The 19,311-nt window shown below is 47.5% G+C and overlaps 3 protein-coding genes across 3 annotated transcripts in view; 2 read left to right on the plus strand and 1 right to left on the minus strand.

Moving 5' to 3' along the window:
- Positions 1-19,311, plus strand: part of TMEM132C (transmembrane protein 132C) — a 366,604-nt gene that overhangs the window by 329,858 nt on the left and 17,435 nt on the right. Inside the window, exon 5 of the mRNA XM_060170309.1 lies at positions 662-805. Coding sequence (XP_060026292.1) covers positions 662-805 — 144 coding nt within the window. The remainder of the gene's footprint in view (positions 1-661; positions 806-19,311) is intronic.
- The window catches only part of SLC15A4 (solute carrier family 15 member 4), a 120,593-nt gene continuing 107,540 nt past the window's right edge, over positions 6,259-19,311 (minus strand). The window contains exons 8-9 of the mRNA XM_060170311.1: positions 8,633-8,834; positions 6,259-7,066 (exon numbers count right to left, since the gene is read on the minus strand). Coding sequence (XP_060026294.1) covers positions 8,677-8,834 — 158 coding nt within the window. The 3' untranslated portion in view covers positions 6,259-7,066; positions 8,633-8,676. The remainder of the gene's footprint in view (positions 7,067-8,632; positions 8,835-19,311) is intronic.
- LOC132504258 (sterol carrier protein 2-like) lies at positions 15,835-16,314 on the plus strand. The gene has a single exon (XM_060121455.1). The coding sequence runs from the start codon at positions 15,883-15,885 to the stop codon at positions 16,312-16,314; it is 432 nt and encodes a 143-aa protein (XP_059977438.1). The 5' UTR covers positions 15,835-15,882.

The raw sequence follows: 19,311 nt of genomic DNA on the forward strand, positions 1-19,311 counted from the left end.
ATGTGTCTTCCTCCTGGAGGCTTTAGGGAGAAATCTCTTCTTTTTCCAGCTTCTAGAAGCTGCCCACATCTCCCAGGTCACAGCCACATCACTCTGCTTCCAGCACCGCATCTTGTTCTCTTCATTTGGCCCCCATGGCTACCTCTTCAAAGAACTCTTATGGTTACATTGGGTCCACCCCAGGTAACCCAGGATAATCTTTTCATCTCAAGATCCTTAGCTTAATCACAACTGCAAAGTTCCTTTTACCATGTAAGGCAACAGATGCACAGGTTCTAGAGATGAGAACATGGGCATCTTGGTTATTCAACCTACCAGAGTACCTTCCTGTTCGAACTAGCCGGTCAATTTCTGTTGCTTACAACCCAAACCTAACTGATGTGTAACTTTTACTTGGTCTCTGCAATAAAGAAAAAGAATACATATTTTTGGATTGTTGTTGTTGAAAACTAGGAAGACGATCACAAATAAACTAAAAGTAAATTGTGAAACGCTCTTGGGAAATTGTTCAAAAATGACTCCTTTGCCCAGGTCCCTAAGGTAAGTGCTGCATGTCTTGTCTAAACAAAGACAGCCTGGCACACACCTTGGAAGGCTTCCCGTAGGGTCGGAGAGAACTGAACAGCTCCCTTGACCCAGCTATGTCTGGTTCTTCCGGCAGGACACTGAGATTCTGAACACCGCCATCCTCACGGGAAAGACAGTTGCCATGCCCATCAGGGTGGTCTCCGTGGAGGAGAACAGTGCCGTGACGGATATCTCGGAGTCGGTGGAATGCAAGTCCACAGACGAGGAAGTCATCAAAGTAAGTGATTCCAGGGATTTCCCTGGTGGTCCAGTGGTTGGGACTCGGTGCTCTCACTGCCGAGGGCATGGGTTTGATCCCCGGTTGGGGAGCTAAGATCCCATAAGCCGAGAGGCATGGCCCAAAAAAAGTGCAAAGTAAGTGATTCCATTAACCGTCTGGATTGAACTGGTGGAAACTTCATGGGGGCCTCCCATTCACTAAGAGAGTTTAGCCTGGTGAAATAAGGGGTTCAGCTGGTTGGTTTATGTACACAACACTTCCGGTGGCTTTACTAAACTTTCCCATTTCCATCGCTTAATTTGACATCATGCCAACCTAGCTGTCATCAAGAGAGCTATGGACTATGGGTCAAACCCCCAATACCTACAGTAACCAAGCTGGTAATTTAAGTGAGTGAAGTGGTAAATCAGACAAACCCATTTCTAGAAGGGTAGCAGTAGCCAACTCCCGTCAGTTGTGGCGTGTATAAATGTGAATTTGGGATTGCTGCGTCTTCAAGAGAAGCTGCAAATTTGGTAAAAGTCACCTTGTTTTTCAAAGTTGGCAACCAAAGGTAATTTAAAAAAAAAACAACTACAATGGGAAAAAAATAAAATACATCGGCAGCATGGGTCTGGACCATAGGGCAGCCGTGACTGCTCTATAGGGAAAATTATGAACTTTGGGACAAATGCAGCTCACCACCTGCTTTATAAATAAAGTTTTATTGGAATAGGATCACTCAAATCTATTTCTTTTTAAAAATTTTATTGAATGATTCTTTAAATTCTATAATGCTTTACAATTTTCAAAAGTTTCACACATGATTTCTTTTTTTATAAATTTATTTATTTATTTTTGGCTGTGTTAGGTCTTCGCTGCTGTGCGCGGGCCTTCTCTAGTTGCGGCGAGCAGAGGCTACTCTTTGCGGTGCGCGGGCTTCCCATTGCCGTGGCTTCTCTTGTTGCAGAGCACGGGCTCTAGGCACGTGGGCTTCAGTAGTTGTGGCACATGGGCTCAGTAGTTGTGGCTCGTGGGCTCAGTAGTTGTGGCTTGTGGGCTCTAGAGCGCAGGCTCAGTAGTTGTGGCTCGCAGGCTTAGTTGCTCTGCAGCACGTGGGATCTTCCCGGGCCAGGGCTCGAACCTGTGTCCCCTGAATTGGAAGGCAGATTCTTAACAACTGCACCACCAGGGAAGCCCATATGATTCCATATAGTCCCCTAATGATCCTGTTTTTCTCCCTCTACCCCTATATTGCCCCTGCCCCCCTTCCCTCTCCCCACTGGTAACCACTAGTTTGTTCTCTATATCTGTGGGTCTGCTTCTTTTTCGTCATATTCACTAGTTTGTTGTATCTTTTAGATTCCACGTATGGGTGGTATCACACAGTATGTGTCTCTGTCTGACTTACTTAGCATCATGCCCTCCATCCATGTTGCTGCAAATTGCAAAACTTCGTTCTTTCAAATTTATTTCCATATTGTCTGTGGCTGCTTTTGAGTAGTTTCCGCAGAGACCATATGGCCTGCACGTCTGAAGTAGTTACCATTTTGCCCTTCCAAGAAAAAGCTGGCCTAGAGAAATCCCCGCTCTGGAGACTAAGTGTCTTGAGGAAAGGACCCTACTTTTTGGTCTTTCCCACCAACATGTACCATGATCGTGTACCCACAATACTTGCTCAGAGAATAAGACAGTGAGGGTTTTTCCAAGCCAGAAATTAACCGTTTGGTCTCCATCCCCGCTCCCCAAATCAAGTCTGACAGATAACAATCAGAGTCTTCCCTCTGGGGTTAAAAACAACACGTGTGCGTGGAAGAGAACCTTACAGACCGTTGAAGGGGAGGATTGGGGTGGAATAAATCCTTCTCTGCAGACTCCACCCCGGCATGGACACACGGCAACCAGCACCGCCAGGATTGTCCACTGCACTTGGTGCCGTGTTCACGCGGTCTAAATTGTTACACCGACCTTCCAGTAGGTCGCAGTAAAGCGTCCCAACAATATCCTGTGACCGTCATCTTTTGGCCGCTGGGAGTGTTGTCTCAAAGAAGGGACTATTTTTTGTAACTAAACCAAAAGTGATTTATGGGCAGATGGTAGCCCTGAGCCCAGAGTGCTTCACAGAAGACCCAGAAAGCCTGTGGAAGGAGGGGAGCGGGTGGAAGAAGTTCTAAACAACACTGTCCAATAGAAGTACAACGTGAGCCACGCAGGGAACTTAAATCCTCTCGAGTCACATTCAGAAAAAGAGAAAAACAAAACAAAACCGGTGAATCTGATTTTTTAACAGCGTATGTTTAACCCATTATATTTAAAAGCTTATTTCAACAGGTAGTCCATGTAAAAATGATTAATAGGACATTTCATATTTTTTGGCACTAAGTCTTTCCAATCAGTGTGTGTTAGAACACACCTCCATCACGGCCCCATTTCAAGTGGTCCAGAGCCACGTGTGGCTCGTGGGTGCTGCATTGGACAGCAAAGTTCTAAGCTCGGAGGCAGGATTTTGCAACCTTACCACGCTTAACATTTTGCACCAGCTAACTCTTTGTCATGAGGACTGTCCCACGCATTGTACGATGCTTAGAAGCATCTCTGGGCTCTTCCCAATAGATGCCCATAGCACTCCAAGTTGTGACAAACACACATGTCTCCAGACAGTACAAGTGTCCCCTGTAGACAACATCACCCCCATTGAGAAGCACTGCTCTGAGGGATCTCTGCTCTGCTTCTGGCCGGGATCTCTCTCCTGTGGCTGAGAAGTAACTTTGGTAGGAGGGGAAGGGGAAGAGGCACTTGGTTTGGACCAGCCGTGGTCACATACCGGGTCCTTGCTGATCATTTGCATTTGTTACTGATTTGCAGTGCCCCGAAGGGCCAGGACCCTTGATAAGTGTGACCCTTTGAAAGGACGCCTCCGGCGCTGATGACGTTTCTAGAGGTCCATCTTTCAGCCTACAAAAACCCGAAAACAAGTTTCACTGCAGTTGTACACATAACTGCCCTGAGATGCTCTTAAGTAGGTTTGACGTGGAGCCCATGACTAGTATTTCCAGGAATGTAATTAGTATCTTAAGGGAAATGAATGTATTCAAGCTAAAACCCACCCCACCCCCTGAAATGAATTCTGAGTCGATACCCCTGGCTGTTGGCAAAGCAAGGGGAAGTCTCAGGTCAGCAGAAGCCAAGGAAGGATGTCTGAGCAGGGAACCCCGTTTCCCAGGACCCAGACACAGCCTGTGGTTCACGGTCTGACGAGGTGAATGATACAGGAAGAGCTAGTTTGGTACAGCTTAGGGTCCCGTGGTGAGAAGAAAGCGGGAGGGAATTGGCCCCTAATGCGTGCCTGCCCTCCAACAGGCCCGTAAGGTTTGGGATTTAGACAGGCCTGAGCTCTGGAAAGTCCTCTGAAGGCTCTGAGATTCCACCCTACGTGCAGGTTGACAAATCAACCTGTCACAGTTTGCTGGCAGAAGACACGAGACTCCTGGATCAGAGTCAGAGGGCTAAAGGGCAGCCAGTGCATCTGCATCTTCCTGCATCTAAGCTCCAGTCCCCCCAGGGCTTTGCCACACTGCATGTGCTGTGGTCTCTGTTCCAGAAGAGGAACCCTGGGCTTCAGGAACCCGAGTCTCTTTTAACGGGCAGTGTTAGGGACTGAACGTTTGTGTGTTCCCACAGTTCACGTGTTGAAGCTTCAATCCCCCATGTGATGGCACTAGGGACAGAGCTTTGGGAGGTGATTAGGTTTAGATGAGGTCCTGAGGATGGTGGGATTAGTGCTCTCAAAAGAGGAGGAGACTAGAGCCTGCCCTCTCTCTGCCGTGTAAGGACACCGCAAGAAGGCGGCTGTCTGAAAGCCAGGAAGAGGGCTTTTAGCAAGACTCGACCGTGCTGCACTCTGATCCTGGACTTCCCCACCTCCAGAACTATGAGAAATAAATGTCTGCTGTTTAGGCCCCCAGCCTGTGGTATTTTGCTATCACAGCCTGAGCTAAGGCAGAAAGCCTGCCTCGCCTTCTCCCGGACAGAGACAGTATCTCTGCTCTATTGAGCCATCAGCCTGCCTGCCTTTTGCTCCAGAAGGGGACTCTGTCTCTCTCTCCTGAGGCTTCTCACCATATAAACATCCTTGAAAAGACCATTCAGACAAAGACAGTCGAGTCTCTGTTTGTAAGATGTCGAGAAACACAAGAGGATCATATGGGCAGTTTCTTCCAGCAAGTTCTTCTTGGCTTTGCCATTTCCAAGCTATGCAGTCTTGGGCGATTCATATATTCCCTCTAGTCCTGAGTAACGTGGGGACGATCACGTACCTAATTCAAAAGGTCCTGGTGAGGATTCATGAGTCTCATTTATCAAGTAAAGGACTTAACCTAGAAGCCAACACGTGGAATGGACTTAACCCTGAGTCAGGCAGTCCCCTTGATGACCCTATTAGGTAAGCCAGGGGTTACAGCCTGGCCGTCTACAGGTGTATTTTGTGTGGTAAGCACAGTGTTATTTAAAAATTAGAACTGGGGCTTCCCTGGTGGCGCAGTGGTTGAGAGTCCGCCTGCCGATGCAGGGGACGCGGGTTCGTGCCCCGGTCCGGGAGGATCCCACATGCTGCGGAGCGGCTGGGCCCGTGAGCCATGGCCGCTGAGCCTGCGCGTCCGGAGCCTGTGCTCCGCAACGGGAGAGGCCGCAACAGTGAGAGACCCGCGTACCGCAAAAAAAAAAAAAAATTAGAACTGGACGCAGCTTACCTCCAGTGTATGATTCAGCGACATTTTAGGAAACTTACTGAGCTGGGCAACCATCACCATGACCCGGTCTTGGAATACTTTTGTCACTGCATTACTGTCCACCTCCATCCCCACCCCTAGCCCTGGGCAGACACGAATCTACTTTCTGTCTTTATGGGTTTGCCTTTTTCGGGGCATTTCGTATAAATGGAATCGTACAGTACGTGGTCTCTTACTAAAGAAGTTAGGCGATCATTTTGTACATAATCTCTTTTGACACTTTATGGATAACCATGTGAGAGATGTAATTTTATGAGAATGGGATCCTATCATACAAACTATTTTTTTTAATCATGGACTTTTAAAATTGGCAGATCAAATGAACTTATGAAACAGAACAGAAATAGACTCACAGACATAGAAGACAGACTTACAGTTACCAAAGGGGAAGGGGGGAGGGATAAATTAGGAGTTTGGGATTAACAGTTCCACACGACTATATATAGAATAGATAAACAAGTACCTATTGTATAGCACAGGGAACTATACTCAATGTCGTGTAGTAACCTATAATGGAAATTAATCTGAAAAAGAAGAGATTTGTATATACATGTATAATTGAATCACTTTGCTGTACACCTGAAACTAACACAACTTGTAAATCAACTATACTTCAATTAAAAATAAAGGGAAAAAAATTTTTTAATTAAATTGGCAGATCTACAGACAGACAGACAGACACACACACACACACACACACACACACACACACACACGCTACAGCACACCTTTCCAGCCCTCAGGTAATCAGTGTTAATGACCTACCTGATCTCCTTCTATGCCTTTCTCCGTGCTCATGTGATCATAAACACAGACACATCAAGACGTGTGTGTGAGTCTGTTTATATATAAACGTACACACAGAGGGCTTTTCTGTCCTGGTTTGTTCTGCAGAGACGAGGTACACATTCCTGCCTTTTCTCTCCTCTTCCCTTGCGATGCTTCATGAATATCCCCGACTGGAGGGCATTTGGGAAACGAAGCTACGTCAGTGTGGGGCGTGAAGGAACCGCAAGTGAAGAGGGGTGTGGTTTGCAGCGTGTTCGGTGTTTAGGTCAATAGGAGTAGTGACGTGTGAGTGGAGAGACGTGCGAACATCAGCGTCTGCGTTGATTGACGTTCAAGGAATGAAAAAGCAATGGCCCAGAGAAGGGCAGTGATGTGCCCAACGGAAGCCCAGGAATAGTACGAGGAGGGAAGACACATAACAGGGACAAAAGTACTGGCAACATCCAAGTAACCACCGTCACAGAGTCCTTACTCTACACATTCATCCACACTTGAACGTGCTTGAAACATAGCTGAGCCATGCAGCCGACGGCACGGCACAGATTCGTTGGCAGAGGTTTTCTCACTTGTGGTCCACGAAGTGATGGTGTCTTAGATTCGACAACGTACTCATTCAGCAGAGATGTATTGGCCTTTCTCTAGGTACCATGCCAGTACTGGGGACGTGGCAGCAAATAGGACATGTCCCCTGCCCTCATGGAGCCTGGCATGGAGGGAACAGACAATAACAGATAAGCGTATCACAGGTGGTGACGAGGACCGCAAAGGAAATGCGGCAGGTGCCGTGCTAGGGCGTGGCCTGGGCGTAAAGGGTGACTGGATAGGTCTCCAAGGAGGAGGCGTTTGGGCCCGCTGGTGGCAGGGAAAATAACGACTATCGATGCCTGCTATGACTGTGTATCCCTGATTTTCCCAGTGCTCTCTCCAGCCCCCCATCCTAACCAGGTTGACACTAGGGTGCCCCGCCCTGTACTTCCCGGGTGGCTCCTACCCTGGGCTGCAGCCCTGCCTGTGCTTTCCCCAAAGCTTCTGAGGTCACAGAGGCCAGGCTCTCCCCCGACAGGGTGCGGATGCAGAGATTCAAAATACCATTAAAGAAAGCTCGTTTATTGAATTTCCAGTGCAGCCTGTCTGACCTCCAGGGCACAGTTCCAGCTAATGGATTCCGGTGCAGAGCTAAAAATAATGTATATGGGCAACCACGGGGCCCTGCTTCCCCTGCTGACCAAAGGAGTTCTGGTGCGTGGAAAGCAACCTCACCTAAGCAACAGACATTCTTCCCCGTGCAATGGCTCCCCTCAGCACAAAGCTTCCTCCCCACTGAATTTACTATTGATTCCACAGCTCTGAGTCCTTGAGAGAGCCAGGTTCTTTCATAAGAGCTTGAAGTTTTTAAAGAGTCCCTGAGATTGATTCCCGCTGTAAGTAGCACTCCCTCGCCCAGTAGGAAAATGGGCAAATTCTTTCCCAAGGAGGGAAGAGGGCTGCTCGTTTTTGCTTCTCATATCAGACAGGCTCTGGAAGAAAAGCCAAAAGGTCTTTATCCTCAAGAGCCATTTGGTTCTAAGAATGAAAGAAAGTCAAGGACAGCAAAGGAGTCCCGGGCATCAGGCTAGGCTGAGTGACACTGCCCAGTTGTGCCCCAGTTCTGGGCTGGGGGTCTCCAGTGTAAAGCAAGGAAGTTCCTTCCATGAAAGTTCCTTGTAGCGCCAACAGTTGAAATAGCATGTCTAAGAGCTTGCACTCTGCCACAGACAAGTTCTTCAAGCCTCAGTTTATTCATCTGCAAAATGGGTAATACTCATACCAACCTCGTAAGATTGTTGTGAGTTTTAACATAGTTATAAAAGTAAAGCAGGTAGGTCGATGCATTCGGTTAGCTCTTCTTACTATCCAGGTAGACCTAGAGCCAGTGTTCTCTCCCTGGGGTGATCGTATGTCTGCCAGGGGACATTTGGCAATGTTTGGAGACACTTGTGGTTGTCACCCTCAGAGAGAGGGTGAGACTGGCCACACAGGTGGCTCATGGCTACCATGTTGGACAGCGCACCGGTAGGGCATTGGATGCACAGGTGTAGGACATTTCCATCATCACAGACGTTCTTTGGGAAGCAAAGACCCAGAGCCTGCAACTGGTAGGAACTAAGCCACGCATTAATGCTTGGGACTGGCCAAGAAAGAGCAGGTTGTTCCGACCCTCTGTCTTAAGCTCCCAAGAATACTGTGCTCTAATAAAAGACTTTTGCAAAAGATAAGACCGTTTACTTACGAGTCAGACTTTACTTGAGCCAAGGGAAGTCCATCTGGATTTGTTTAACTGAGAACAGAGGTTTTGAAGCCCCGGGGATCCTGCAGCTGGGCGTGGCTGGCTCTTGCATTGAAGAAAATTTTCTGGCCAGCTCCATGTAGCACAGGGTAGCAAAGTCCAGCCTGGAATCGCGTATCTGGTTGGCCTTGGGACAGATTTCGATCTGGAAAACAGTTCTCCTCCTGTGTTAGCTTTTTCTCCTGCCAGATATTAACATTTCTGCCCTGCTTTGACCTCTCACCTGAAATCCATCTGAGAACAAGGGTTTGGTCTCAGGCAATATCATATGCCAACCTCCCGATGGTTCATCATATCTTTATCAAGGATGATATGGTTGTTGAATGATTAAGACTCTCAAATTGGCTTAATAAGTGAGGGGAGAAACTGTCTTATTATTTAAATGTCTATGGCACAGGTGGATTCAGAAATCAATTTCTCTGCCCCTCTAAGCTCTGCCTTTGACTCTTTATATGTGGTCCCCAGAGGCCTTACGTCCACAGCTTCCCAGAAATGAGATGGTACTTCCACTCCATCAGAAATCCTTGGACTTCCTGTTACTGGGCTAGACAGTGTCATGTGACCGTTCCTGGACCAATCCCCGTGGCCAGGGGCAGGGTGATGTTATGAGTACACCCCACTGTGTAGCTGAAGTCAAGACCATTGAAGCACAGGGACTGAGCATGAGCATCTAGGGAGATTCCCCTCAAAACACCTAAACACTGTAACCGGAGATAAGATGAGTGGGTGTTGGGGAGCAAAAATAACAACTATCCACTGTATCTGAGCTGGAATTCAGCTTATTATTCCCCGTTTACTCTCACTCTCCTTTCCACGAGCTCTCAGAGGATTAAAAGTCACCATGCAGTGTCAGCCTAGTGACAGCTGTGCCTTCTTACCTGTCTCCGCTCGTCCTCCTTGCTGAGACACTGATGGGGAGGGATGCATACAGGTGGGTCTGGGCTGGTGCAGCAGAGCTCTTGCCTCTTCTATCTGAGGGCATGATTTTGGTTAACAGACAACGTGCCTCAAACTGAATTAAGCAAAAAAGGGAGGGTTGTTTTTGGCTTCTGTTTCTGTACAGTAAGCAATTCTGGCTTCAGGAATGGCTGCATCCAGGAGCTCACATGGAATTATCAATCAGTAGTTTATGTCTGGCTCTCTTTCTCTTGGTTCAGTATCCTCTGTGCTCACTGACATCTCAGACGAGTCGTACTGTCCCAAGGTGGCTACAGGCGGCTACAAAACCATCTCTTTACATGGAGCATTCCAGCAGAAAAGAGCAAGTATCCTTTGTCCAGTCTCACCTGAAAAATTCCTGAGATTCCCTCCAGTTGTACCAGCTTAAGTCACGTGCTCACCCCTGAGCCAACCACTGTGACCGGAGAAATGTGAAGCTCTGATTGGCTTAGATCGTCATCACATGACCCTGCTTTGGAGACTGGAGGCCGAGATTCATCCAAAACTCCGGACTAATGTGAGGGAGGAGAGGATCCCCAAATGCAACTAGGGCTGGGGCCACAGGGAAAAGGACTGGGTGCCTGGAGTGGAGGCTTCTCCCTTCCCACCCCAGGGCCTTGCTCTTTACTACCCACCCTGTCCCTGTTCCCCTGTCCCAGGGCCTTTCTTCCATTTCTTAACTTGGCCCAGGTTAGAGAAGAGCCCTACTCCTGCCCCAGCCAGGAGCAGGTTTCCCTTGGTGACATTAGCCAAAGCAGTGACTTACTCTGATGGAGGCAAAGGATGAGAAGAAGTGGAAGAGCCTGAGATCTCCCAGCAAGACTCTGCCCTGAGCTCCCCCTGGAGGAGAGGGGTCCTGTGATTGGCCAAGGGCGGTCCAAGAGGGAGGGGATGTGTGTATGCGTGTGGCTGAGTCACTTCGCTGGGCGGCAGAAACTAACACCACACTGTAAAGCAACTATAATCCAATAAAAAATAATAAAATAAAATGACAAATTACTCAGCACAAAGCACTAGGATAATTGACAATGAAATTGACAAATTGACACCTTAGTGTGTGAGTGATTCCAAATCAGAAAAGGAAAATGAAGAGGAGAAAATACCTGACACGTAACAATGTAACAGACTTACTCCAAAACCCAAACTCATTAGCCTTCCAGCTGCATCAGATCCCCTGAGCTCTGAGGGAAGACAGGTGTGGTCATGGCCAGCAGTTCTCATCCTGGGGCTCCAGCGACATCCCTCCCCAAACTCCCATATTGATCCGCGTAGCTGGATCATTCCCATCCTTGCTGCCTGGTTTCCTCTATAATTAAGCCTTTTCCTCCTCACTCCAGTGTTCGGGGGGGGGGGGCTGCTGCTTTTGAAATAAGGCTTCCGTCTTGTGGGGAAGCTCTTACGAGGCTGGAGTTTCAAAGAGAAGCTGTGAGGCACCTAGTCCCCTCAGCAGGACAGCTCCAGGCCTTGTGTCCTGGGTCCCAGGACGTTAGGATCTCAAGTGACATCTTTAGGGAGAAAGCCAGGCTGATGGTGCAGTGGGTGGTCCAGGGCACAAGCTGGAGAGAGCTGTGCACACACAGGAGGGGCAGAGCTGTTTAAGGCTGTCATTCTGGAAGCTTCTACCCCATTCTCCTCTTCAAGACTGAAAAAATCAAAGCCCCTTGTCTACACACTTCTAGGGGCTAATATGTTCCACTTGCCCAGCCCTCCACGGATTCCCTGTCTGCCTGCTGTGCGCCGGGCACTGGGCTAATTTCTGTATTTGCGGGTTTTCCAATGTAATTCTCCTGTAAGAGCAAATCTGGGGTGCTTTTCGCTCCCTGCCCAACACACCCCCGCCGACTTCTCTGACCTTGTATCTGCCAACCTTCCTTCTGCTTCTACAGCAGGTCAAAATATGCCTACGTTAGGGTCTTTGCATAGTATAAGAGAGCAGTAAAGGATCAGGGCTTACCGTACTGGACGCTTGAAATTTGCAAAGGGAATAGATTCTAATTTAAATCTTCTCAACACCTACACACAGACAATGGTAACTGTGTCAGGAGATGGATAAGTTGTTTAGCTGGATTGTGGTGATCTTTTCACAGTAGATACATGTATCAAAACATCAAGTCGTGCATCTTAAATAGATACACTTTGATATGTCAAAGATATCTCAGTAAAGGTGTTTTTAAAAAATCAAAGAAAGATTCTTTTTCTTCCAAAAAACTACGTTGCGTCTAATTTTCCTTGTAGCAGGATGTGCTGAGGTGACGCAGATGAGGCCCTGATCTCCTACAAGTTATTGGGCATAATTATATGAGACAAACTTTTAAAAAGAGAAGGAGAGAAAGACAGTTTAATAAAATTCTTGTCTATTAGTATCTGGGAATTGCAAGAAGTCACAGAGAGAAAGAAGGCTTGATCACAGACCTCAAGAACTTTCTTTTTAATTCCAAAATGAAAGAACTGAAATAACTTTCCACCAATTAAATTGGCAAAGTTTTTTTTAAAGGGAACGTTTCTGGAGCTAGAGAACTGCTTTCAGATCCAAGTCCAATCCAACTGGCTGTGTGAGCTTGGACAAGTTAGCCAACCTCTCTGGGCCTCAGTTTCCCCCCCCCCCCCGCCCCTGTAAAATGATTTAGTGAAGACAAAAGGAGTCAGTACCTATGTCCTCTTAGCACAGAGTTTGGCATACAGCAGGCGCTTAATAAATACTAGATAAGGAAGATAAGAACATCTTCCTGGAAATTTCTTCCCCCCAAATATCTCAGGGCCGCCACCTTCCTGATAGTAGGATCTGTCTAGACATCACTTCCCCTGCTTGTTCCCTTATTTTATTTTTCTCATGGCATTTATTGCCCACATTTACCTTATTGTTGACCTGTTAGCATCTATCCCCACACTCCCCAAAATGGAACTTCCTTAACGAAGTCTCCTTATCACTCCCTTCTGCATCTCCGGTGCCTAGAAAAACGCCTGGTGCATAATAGCAGTGCAGGAAGTATTTATAGAAAGAAGGAATCCTCGTTTGCTAGATGAGGTATAGTGAGGGGTCAGCCACGACTCAAATGCAAGCCTGGCCACACATGGGGACACTCCAGTGAGGAAATCCGCTTTCCTCTGGGCCTGACCACCCTGGCGAGGGTCCTGCTGTCCAGTTGACCCTCATAGGCCAGACCCCCACATCTGACCGGGAGTGTCACCAGCTCCCGGGTGGACCAGAGCCCTGAGCTGAGAACCACTCGGCATCTCCAAGTCCTGGCATTTGCATTTGCATTGTCAGCTGGATAAAGTGTGATTTATCACAGAACAGATTTCTGTTTGGCCATCTGTAAGTGAGAGGCAGGAAGCAAGGAGGAGGAAAGCAGAGACATCGTCTCAGAAATACTGCTTAGCCCTGCTTTCCCTACCTTTTTCCTTTTCTTCTTTTCCAGAGATGTCCGAAGAGTAGCTGTCAGACACTTTAGTAGTGAAATGGCAGCAGATCTCCTGCAAACGTAAAACTTGCTCTCTGGCAGCTGAGGGGGGAGTGCAGATTGTGGGTGAGATGCTACATAAGCCAGAAGTTCTTTGGGAGAACAGGACACAGAGAAAGGAAAGCGTGCTCCCAGCCCAAAGCTGGGGCCAGGCAGAAGTCACCGCCCCTGGATGAGAAGCTCTGACTCGGAGAATTCCCGAAACCGCGGGCCCTTCCTGAACCTGGCAGCAGGGCTCTCCCAGTCCTGCTTTCCTCCCAGCCCTGCCGTGTCCGCCCCACTGCCTAAGGAGGAGAGAAAGGAGGTAGGATAAAGGGGGAATGGAGTGGGGAGGACAGGAGAGGGAATATAAGACCTCCTGAGAGGTCCAGGCAGCGTCCTGTTCACCCCAGCTCTTAGCAGAATAACTCGGTCAGCTCTGCTGTGTAACAAGTGACCCCAGCATTCAGTTGTTGACGGCGATGATCGTGTCCTCTTGCTTACGCGTTTGCGGGTCGTCTGGTGGTCTGTGGGCCAGGCTGGGGTGGACCCGCCGTCCCTGCAGGTCGGGCTGTGATCTGTCCAGGTGCCTCATTCCAGGGCTGGGCTGAGAGGTCTCCGCTACTTTAAGTTCCTCTGGTGGCATAGTTCACAAGGGCTGGCAGAAATACACGACAGCTCTTGAGTCTGAGCTTGGAGAGAGGTTGGTCGTCACCTTTCTCTGCATTCTCTTGGCCACAGCTAGTCACGTGGCCCAGTTTGCCATCAATAGGAAATAGAGTCATTCTCCCACCGTAGAAGAAAAGGGATAAGAATCAAAGCCAACAACTCAATGAGCACCGAACCAGTGGGCACCATGGTTAAGAGCAGAGCTCTGGGGTCGATGGTGTTTAAGTTCTGACTCACTGACCACCAGCTGTGTGACCTCGGGCAAGTTACATCACCTCTCTGTCTTTTGTTTCCTCATTTGAAATACGGATGTGATTTTTAAAATGTAGCCCTGTCGTATGTTCACGGTGAGGATTCAGTGAATGATTCATGTTACCTCTTAGAATGTTTACCTCTTAGGTAACCATTCACGTTACCTCTTAGAATGGTTCCTGCTTTACTGCAAGCCCTCAGAGAACATTGGTTGCTGTTATAAAACATGCAGTCACCACTGAGAGTCCATCTCCTCGTGTATGTTCCCACGTGTGAGCGGTGGGTGGGTGAGTGTCAGGTGCAATGTGGGAGGAGCAGCCCTGAGTGTCCCCTGAGGGAGGAAGTGGGGAGCCAGGTACCTTTTTCCCGCCAAGGGCACATGCCCTGGTTGCCTTGGCAACACTCTGCTCTGGGGATGTTGAAATGGTTTCTGGCCATTTAATTCTCCATTGAGAGAACCTCCTGTTGTTCGCCAGTAGTTTGCGTGAAGAAATAGTCTGCCAGACAGTCTCCCGGGGCGTGGTCTGCAGCCTGCCCAGCGAGGGGTGCTCAGCTTGGCTCTTGGTGGGCAGGGGGGTCACACTTGGCATACTGCCAGCGGGGACATTGTGCAAAAGCTAAAATTAAGAGAATAGTAGCAAAATAAGTAAATACATTTGGGCAGTTAGCTATCACGGGTGGAGAGATGGGGAAAGATGGGAGAAAGCGGACAGAAGGGGAGGGAGCCTGCTGCGGGCTATGGGCACCTTTGAGGCTGGCTTTCAATACCTCCGAGGACAGCTGCAGCCCACTGTCCCTCCCAGCAGCGCCTCCCAGCAGCACTGTCCCTCCCAGCAGCGTCCAGTCTGGTCTATGAGACCAGCAAAGACATCACGGTAGAAGACTCAAATGCGTTCAGGGTTCAGGCTGCTAACAAAATTGAATGCAATGGTTTTCCAATGCTGGTAACTAATTTGCTATTTTAAAAACACCATGCAGGTCAAATGTGACCCACAAGCTCTGATGCATTCATTCATTCATTTTTCAACATATATTTCATGAGCACCTGTTATGTGCCAGGGGCCATTTCAGGCACTAGGGGTTACAAAAGTGAACAAAACAGACAAAAGTCCCTGTCATCCTAGGACTTTATGCTCTGGTGAGGGAAGACAAATAAAAACGAAACTAAATAGGTAAAATGTATAGTGTATGAGATGGCAATAAGTGATAGAGAAAAAGAAAGCAAAGAAGAGGGTCAGGTGTCTTGGAAGAGTTGCAATTTTACATTAAAATGTCTCAGAAAGGATCTCTGAGAATTTACAGACAGGCTTTCCCGACCGCGGCACTGGCGACTGACTCTATCTGTGGGGCTGTCCTGTAGGATAGTGTAGGGTGTTAGATGCCAGTTGCCCATCTTCAAATTGTGACAACCTCCTTCCCTAGTTGTGACAACCAAAAAGATATCCGAAGATTGTCCAGTGTCCCCCGGAGGACGCAGTGGTCCCAGTTGAGAATCATTAGATTAAAGACCTAAAGGGAACAAGACAGGGATGTCCACTCTCGCCTTTTTTTTTTTTTTTTTTTTTGCGGTACGCAGGCCTCTCACCGTTGCGGCCTCTCCCGTTGCGGAGCACAGGCTCCGGACGCGCAGGCTCAGCGGCCATGGCTCACGGGCCCAGCCGCTCCGCGGCATGTGGGATCTTCCCGGACCGGGGCACGAACCCGTGTCCCCGGCATCGGCAGGCGGACTCTCAACCACTGCGCCACCAGGGAAGCCCCACTCTCGCCACTTTTATTCAACATAGTTTTGGAAGTCCTAGGCACAGCAATCAGAGAAGAAAAAGAAATAAAAGGAATCCAGCTCTGCAGCAGAATTTACGCACCGGGGGAGCTGTAGTTGTCACGCTGTACAAGATGGATTTTCCTGAAGCTGCCAGTTCTTTTAGAACTCATCAAATTGAGGCTGCTCCAACCGGCTCTGCAGTTGATGGATTTAAGGCAAATCTAGTCTTTAAGGAGATTGAGAAGAAGCTTGAAGAGGAAGGAGAGCAGTTTGTGAAGAAAATCGGTGATATTTTTGCCCTCAAGGTGAAGGATGGCCCTGGAGGTAAAGAAGCCACCTGGGTGGTGGACGTGAAGAATGGCAAAGGACCGGTGCTCCCTAACTCAGATAAGAAGACCGACTGCACAATTACAGTGGCTGACTCGGACTTACTGGCTTTGATGACCAGTAAAATGAATCCTCAGTCGTCCTTCTTTCAAGGCAAATTGAAAATCACTGGCAACATGGGTCTAGCTACGAAGTTACAAAATCGTCAGTTTCAGCCAGGCGAAGCTAAGCTGTGAAGAACTCCCATTGCCTACCTTTGAAAATCAAGATGAGATGTATAGATATCTATCCATATATTTCATTGTCAGAACTTAGATTGAAGCTACACATTGGCAAATAGCATGAGATTTGTTTTTAAAGGGGTGTGACCAATCCTGCTTTTCCTAAGCTCTGGGTGAATAGGACCTGATGGTGTAGTACTGCTTTGCTGAACTGCATACAACTGTGCATTATGAAGTTAATATGGTAATTATGGTTTGGGGTAAAGTTGAGTTTTAGAATAAAATTAGGAATAGCAAAATCCCCAAACTATGGAAACAAAAGCCCTTATTTTACTTATAAAGTATATTTGAGAATTATTCTGCTGAAGATTCATTAAGTTTTCCTTGGGAGAACTAGGGAAGAAACAGGACACCAGTAGCTGGCCAGTAATTAGTGTTGTGCACTTATGACCTTAATCTCTTTTCCATTGATAATTTTTAAAATTCTATACTGGGATTTAAAAAAAAAAAAAAACTAAAGTTTTGCATTTCATGCCATCAAAACGGTATTTTCTTCCCAAATCAAAGAAATATGATCAAGGCTTGGGAGAAAAAAATCTATAGCTGAACACAGACCTATTTTTTTTTTTTTTTTTTTTTTTTTTTGCGGTACGCGGGCCTCTCACTGCTGTGGCCTCTCCCGTTGCGGAGCACAGGTTCCGGACGCGCAGGCCCAGCGGCCATGGCTCACGGGCCCAGCCGCTCCGCGGCACGTGGGATCTTCCCGGACCAGGGCTCGAACCCGTGTTCCCCGCATCGGCAGGCGGACTCTCAACCACTGTGCCACCAGGGAAGCCCAGGCCTATTTTTTAAAACAAAAATATTTTTTAAGTGAGTTTCCTTCTTGAAAAAATATCAATGTATTAGAATCATAAAACACTGTTGTTAAAAATAATTGAACAAAGTTTGCTTTGAGATGCACAGTTTTCACATTATAATCTCATATTAATTAAATTTGTAAAGCTCTCCTTCCTTTGTTATAATTTTCCTTTTTCATATGTTTAGTTTAGCCACATTTAATTTACCTTCCTAGTTTTTTTTCTTTAATTCAACTTAAAGGAATATTACTTTTTATTCCTTTTTTTTTAAGGTAAATTTCATATCAGACTTCAGCATATGATGTGTTTTCCCTACTTTTACCTTCCTAGTTTTTCTAATGCTACTGTTATTTCTAATAACTCGGTAAGATATGGAGTAAAATCATGTTTTTGGAAGAATGTTTAATAGAAAATTAAAATAGCTCTTCCTCAAAAAAAAAAAAAGAATCCGAATTAGAAAAGAAGTAAAACTGTCACTGTTTGCAGATGGCATGATACTGTTCATAGAAAACTCTAAAGACACTACCGGAAAACTACTGGAGCTCATCAATGAATTCAGTGAGGTTGCAGGATACAAAATTAATGCACAGAAATCTGTTGCATTTCTATACACTAACAACAAAGGAACTTATATACAAAACAGAAATAAACCCACAGACATAGAAAACAAACTTATGGTTGCCAAAGGGGAAGGGCAGGGGGGAGAGAGATAAATTAGGAGTTTGGGATGAACAGATATTCACTACTATATGTAAAATAGATAACCAACAAGGACCTACTATACTCAATATTTTGTAATAACCTATAAGGGAAAAGAATCTGTAAAAGAGTGTATGTATATAACTGAATCACTTTGCCAAACCCCTGAACCTACCACAACATTGGAAATCAACTATACTTCAACTAAAACAAAAAGCCCTAAAGGAGATGCGGAGCAAGTCATGCAGACGCCTAGGGAGGATGCTTCAGATAGAGAGTAAGCAAGTGCAAAGGCCCTGTGGCAGGAGCTTGTCTGGTGTGTTCAAGGACCAGCCAGGGGCAGAGTGAGTCAAGGCGAGGATTAGTGGGAGACACACCTAGGAGAGACGTCAAGGGCCGCATCAGGGAGGAGCTTGGACTCATTCAAGGGTTTTTCCTGAGTTTAAAAGGGGGCCACAATTCACAAAAATTTTTAAACATGAGTCCCAGATTAAGAAGTTGGGAAATGGGGGACTTCCCTGGCGGTCCAGTGGTTAAGACTCCAAGCTTCCAATGCAGGGGGCGCTGGTTTGATCCTTGGTCGGGGAACTGAGATCCCACACGCCTCGCGGTGTGCCCCCCCCGCAAAACAAAAGAAGATGGGAAATGTTAGAGAAGAGGTCTCTGTGTTGGATATGCCGTTTGCCCCTCCAGACCCCTCTGCCCTTCTCCCACCCTGCTCTGGGAGGCTAACCTTTGTAGATTACATCCCAGTCATCCTCAGGGTTCCCACGAGGCTGGAGGCAGGGGGAGGCACCCCCAGGCACTGGAGGGTGGGGAAACTGAGGTCGGTCTGTTTTATTCCTCTGGGCGCCTTGCAGCACGGTTGTGAGTTGACATTGGCTGCATTTTCTGCCAAGGTGGGCAGGCCTCTCGAGCAGGGACAGTGCCCAAGCTGGGCACAGACACCAGCCCTTTAAGGGCCCGCCCTAGGCTGGTATCCCCTCATTTTAGCTAATTACATCTGCAGAGACCCTATTTCCGAATCAGGTCCTACTCGAAGGTCCTAGATGAGCATGGATTTTGGAGAACGCTATTCAATGCACTACCCCGACCTCTATCTGTGCTGGGCTTTGCCATCTCTTGCTGGTTTCCTTCAACCCTACCCACACCTTTGTAGAGTCCCTCTGTTAAACTCTCCTAAATTTCAGGTAGCATGTACTATCTGTTCCCTGACGAGATGTGCAACGTTCCGGCCTGTCTGAGTGGGCTGCTTTGGGAATGGGCCAAGAGAGCGAGGGCCAGGGCAACTGGCAGAAAGGACTTGAGCTGGTCCACGTCAGAGTCAGCGGCCAGTGGCCTCTCTTGGGGCCCCTTTCCCTGGTCCCCCAGTCCACAGAAATGGAAAAGACTCTAAGACTCACATGGCAGGAAGGGCGATTTCCAAGACCACAATCTCAGGATATTATCTGTTAAG

This window comes from Lagenorhynchus albirostris, chromosome 14 (assembly GCF_949774975.1).
Source record: "Lagenorhynchus albirostris chromosome 14, mLagAlb1.1, whole genome shotgun sequence".
NCBI classification, from domain to species: domain Eukaryota; kingdom Metazoa; phylum Chordata; class Mammalia; order Artiodactyla; family Delphinidae; genus Lagenorhynchus; species Lagenorhynchus albirostris.

Excerpts from the sequence above, each read along its gene's own strand:
- LOC132504258 (XM_060121455.1), top strand. The coding sequence starts at position 15,883 with ATGGATTTTCCTGAAGCTGCCAGTTCTTTTAGAACTCATCAAATTGAG.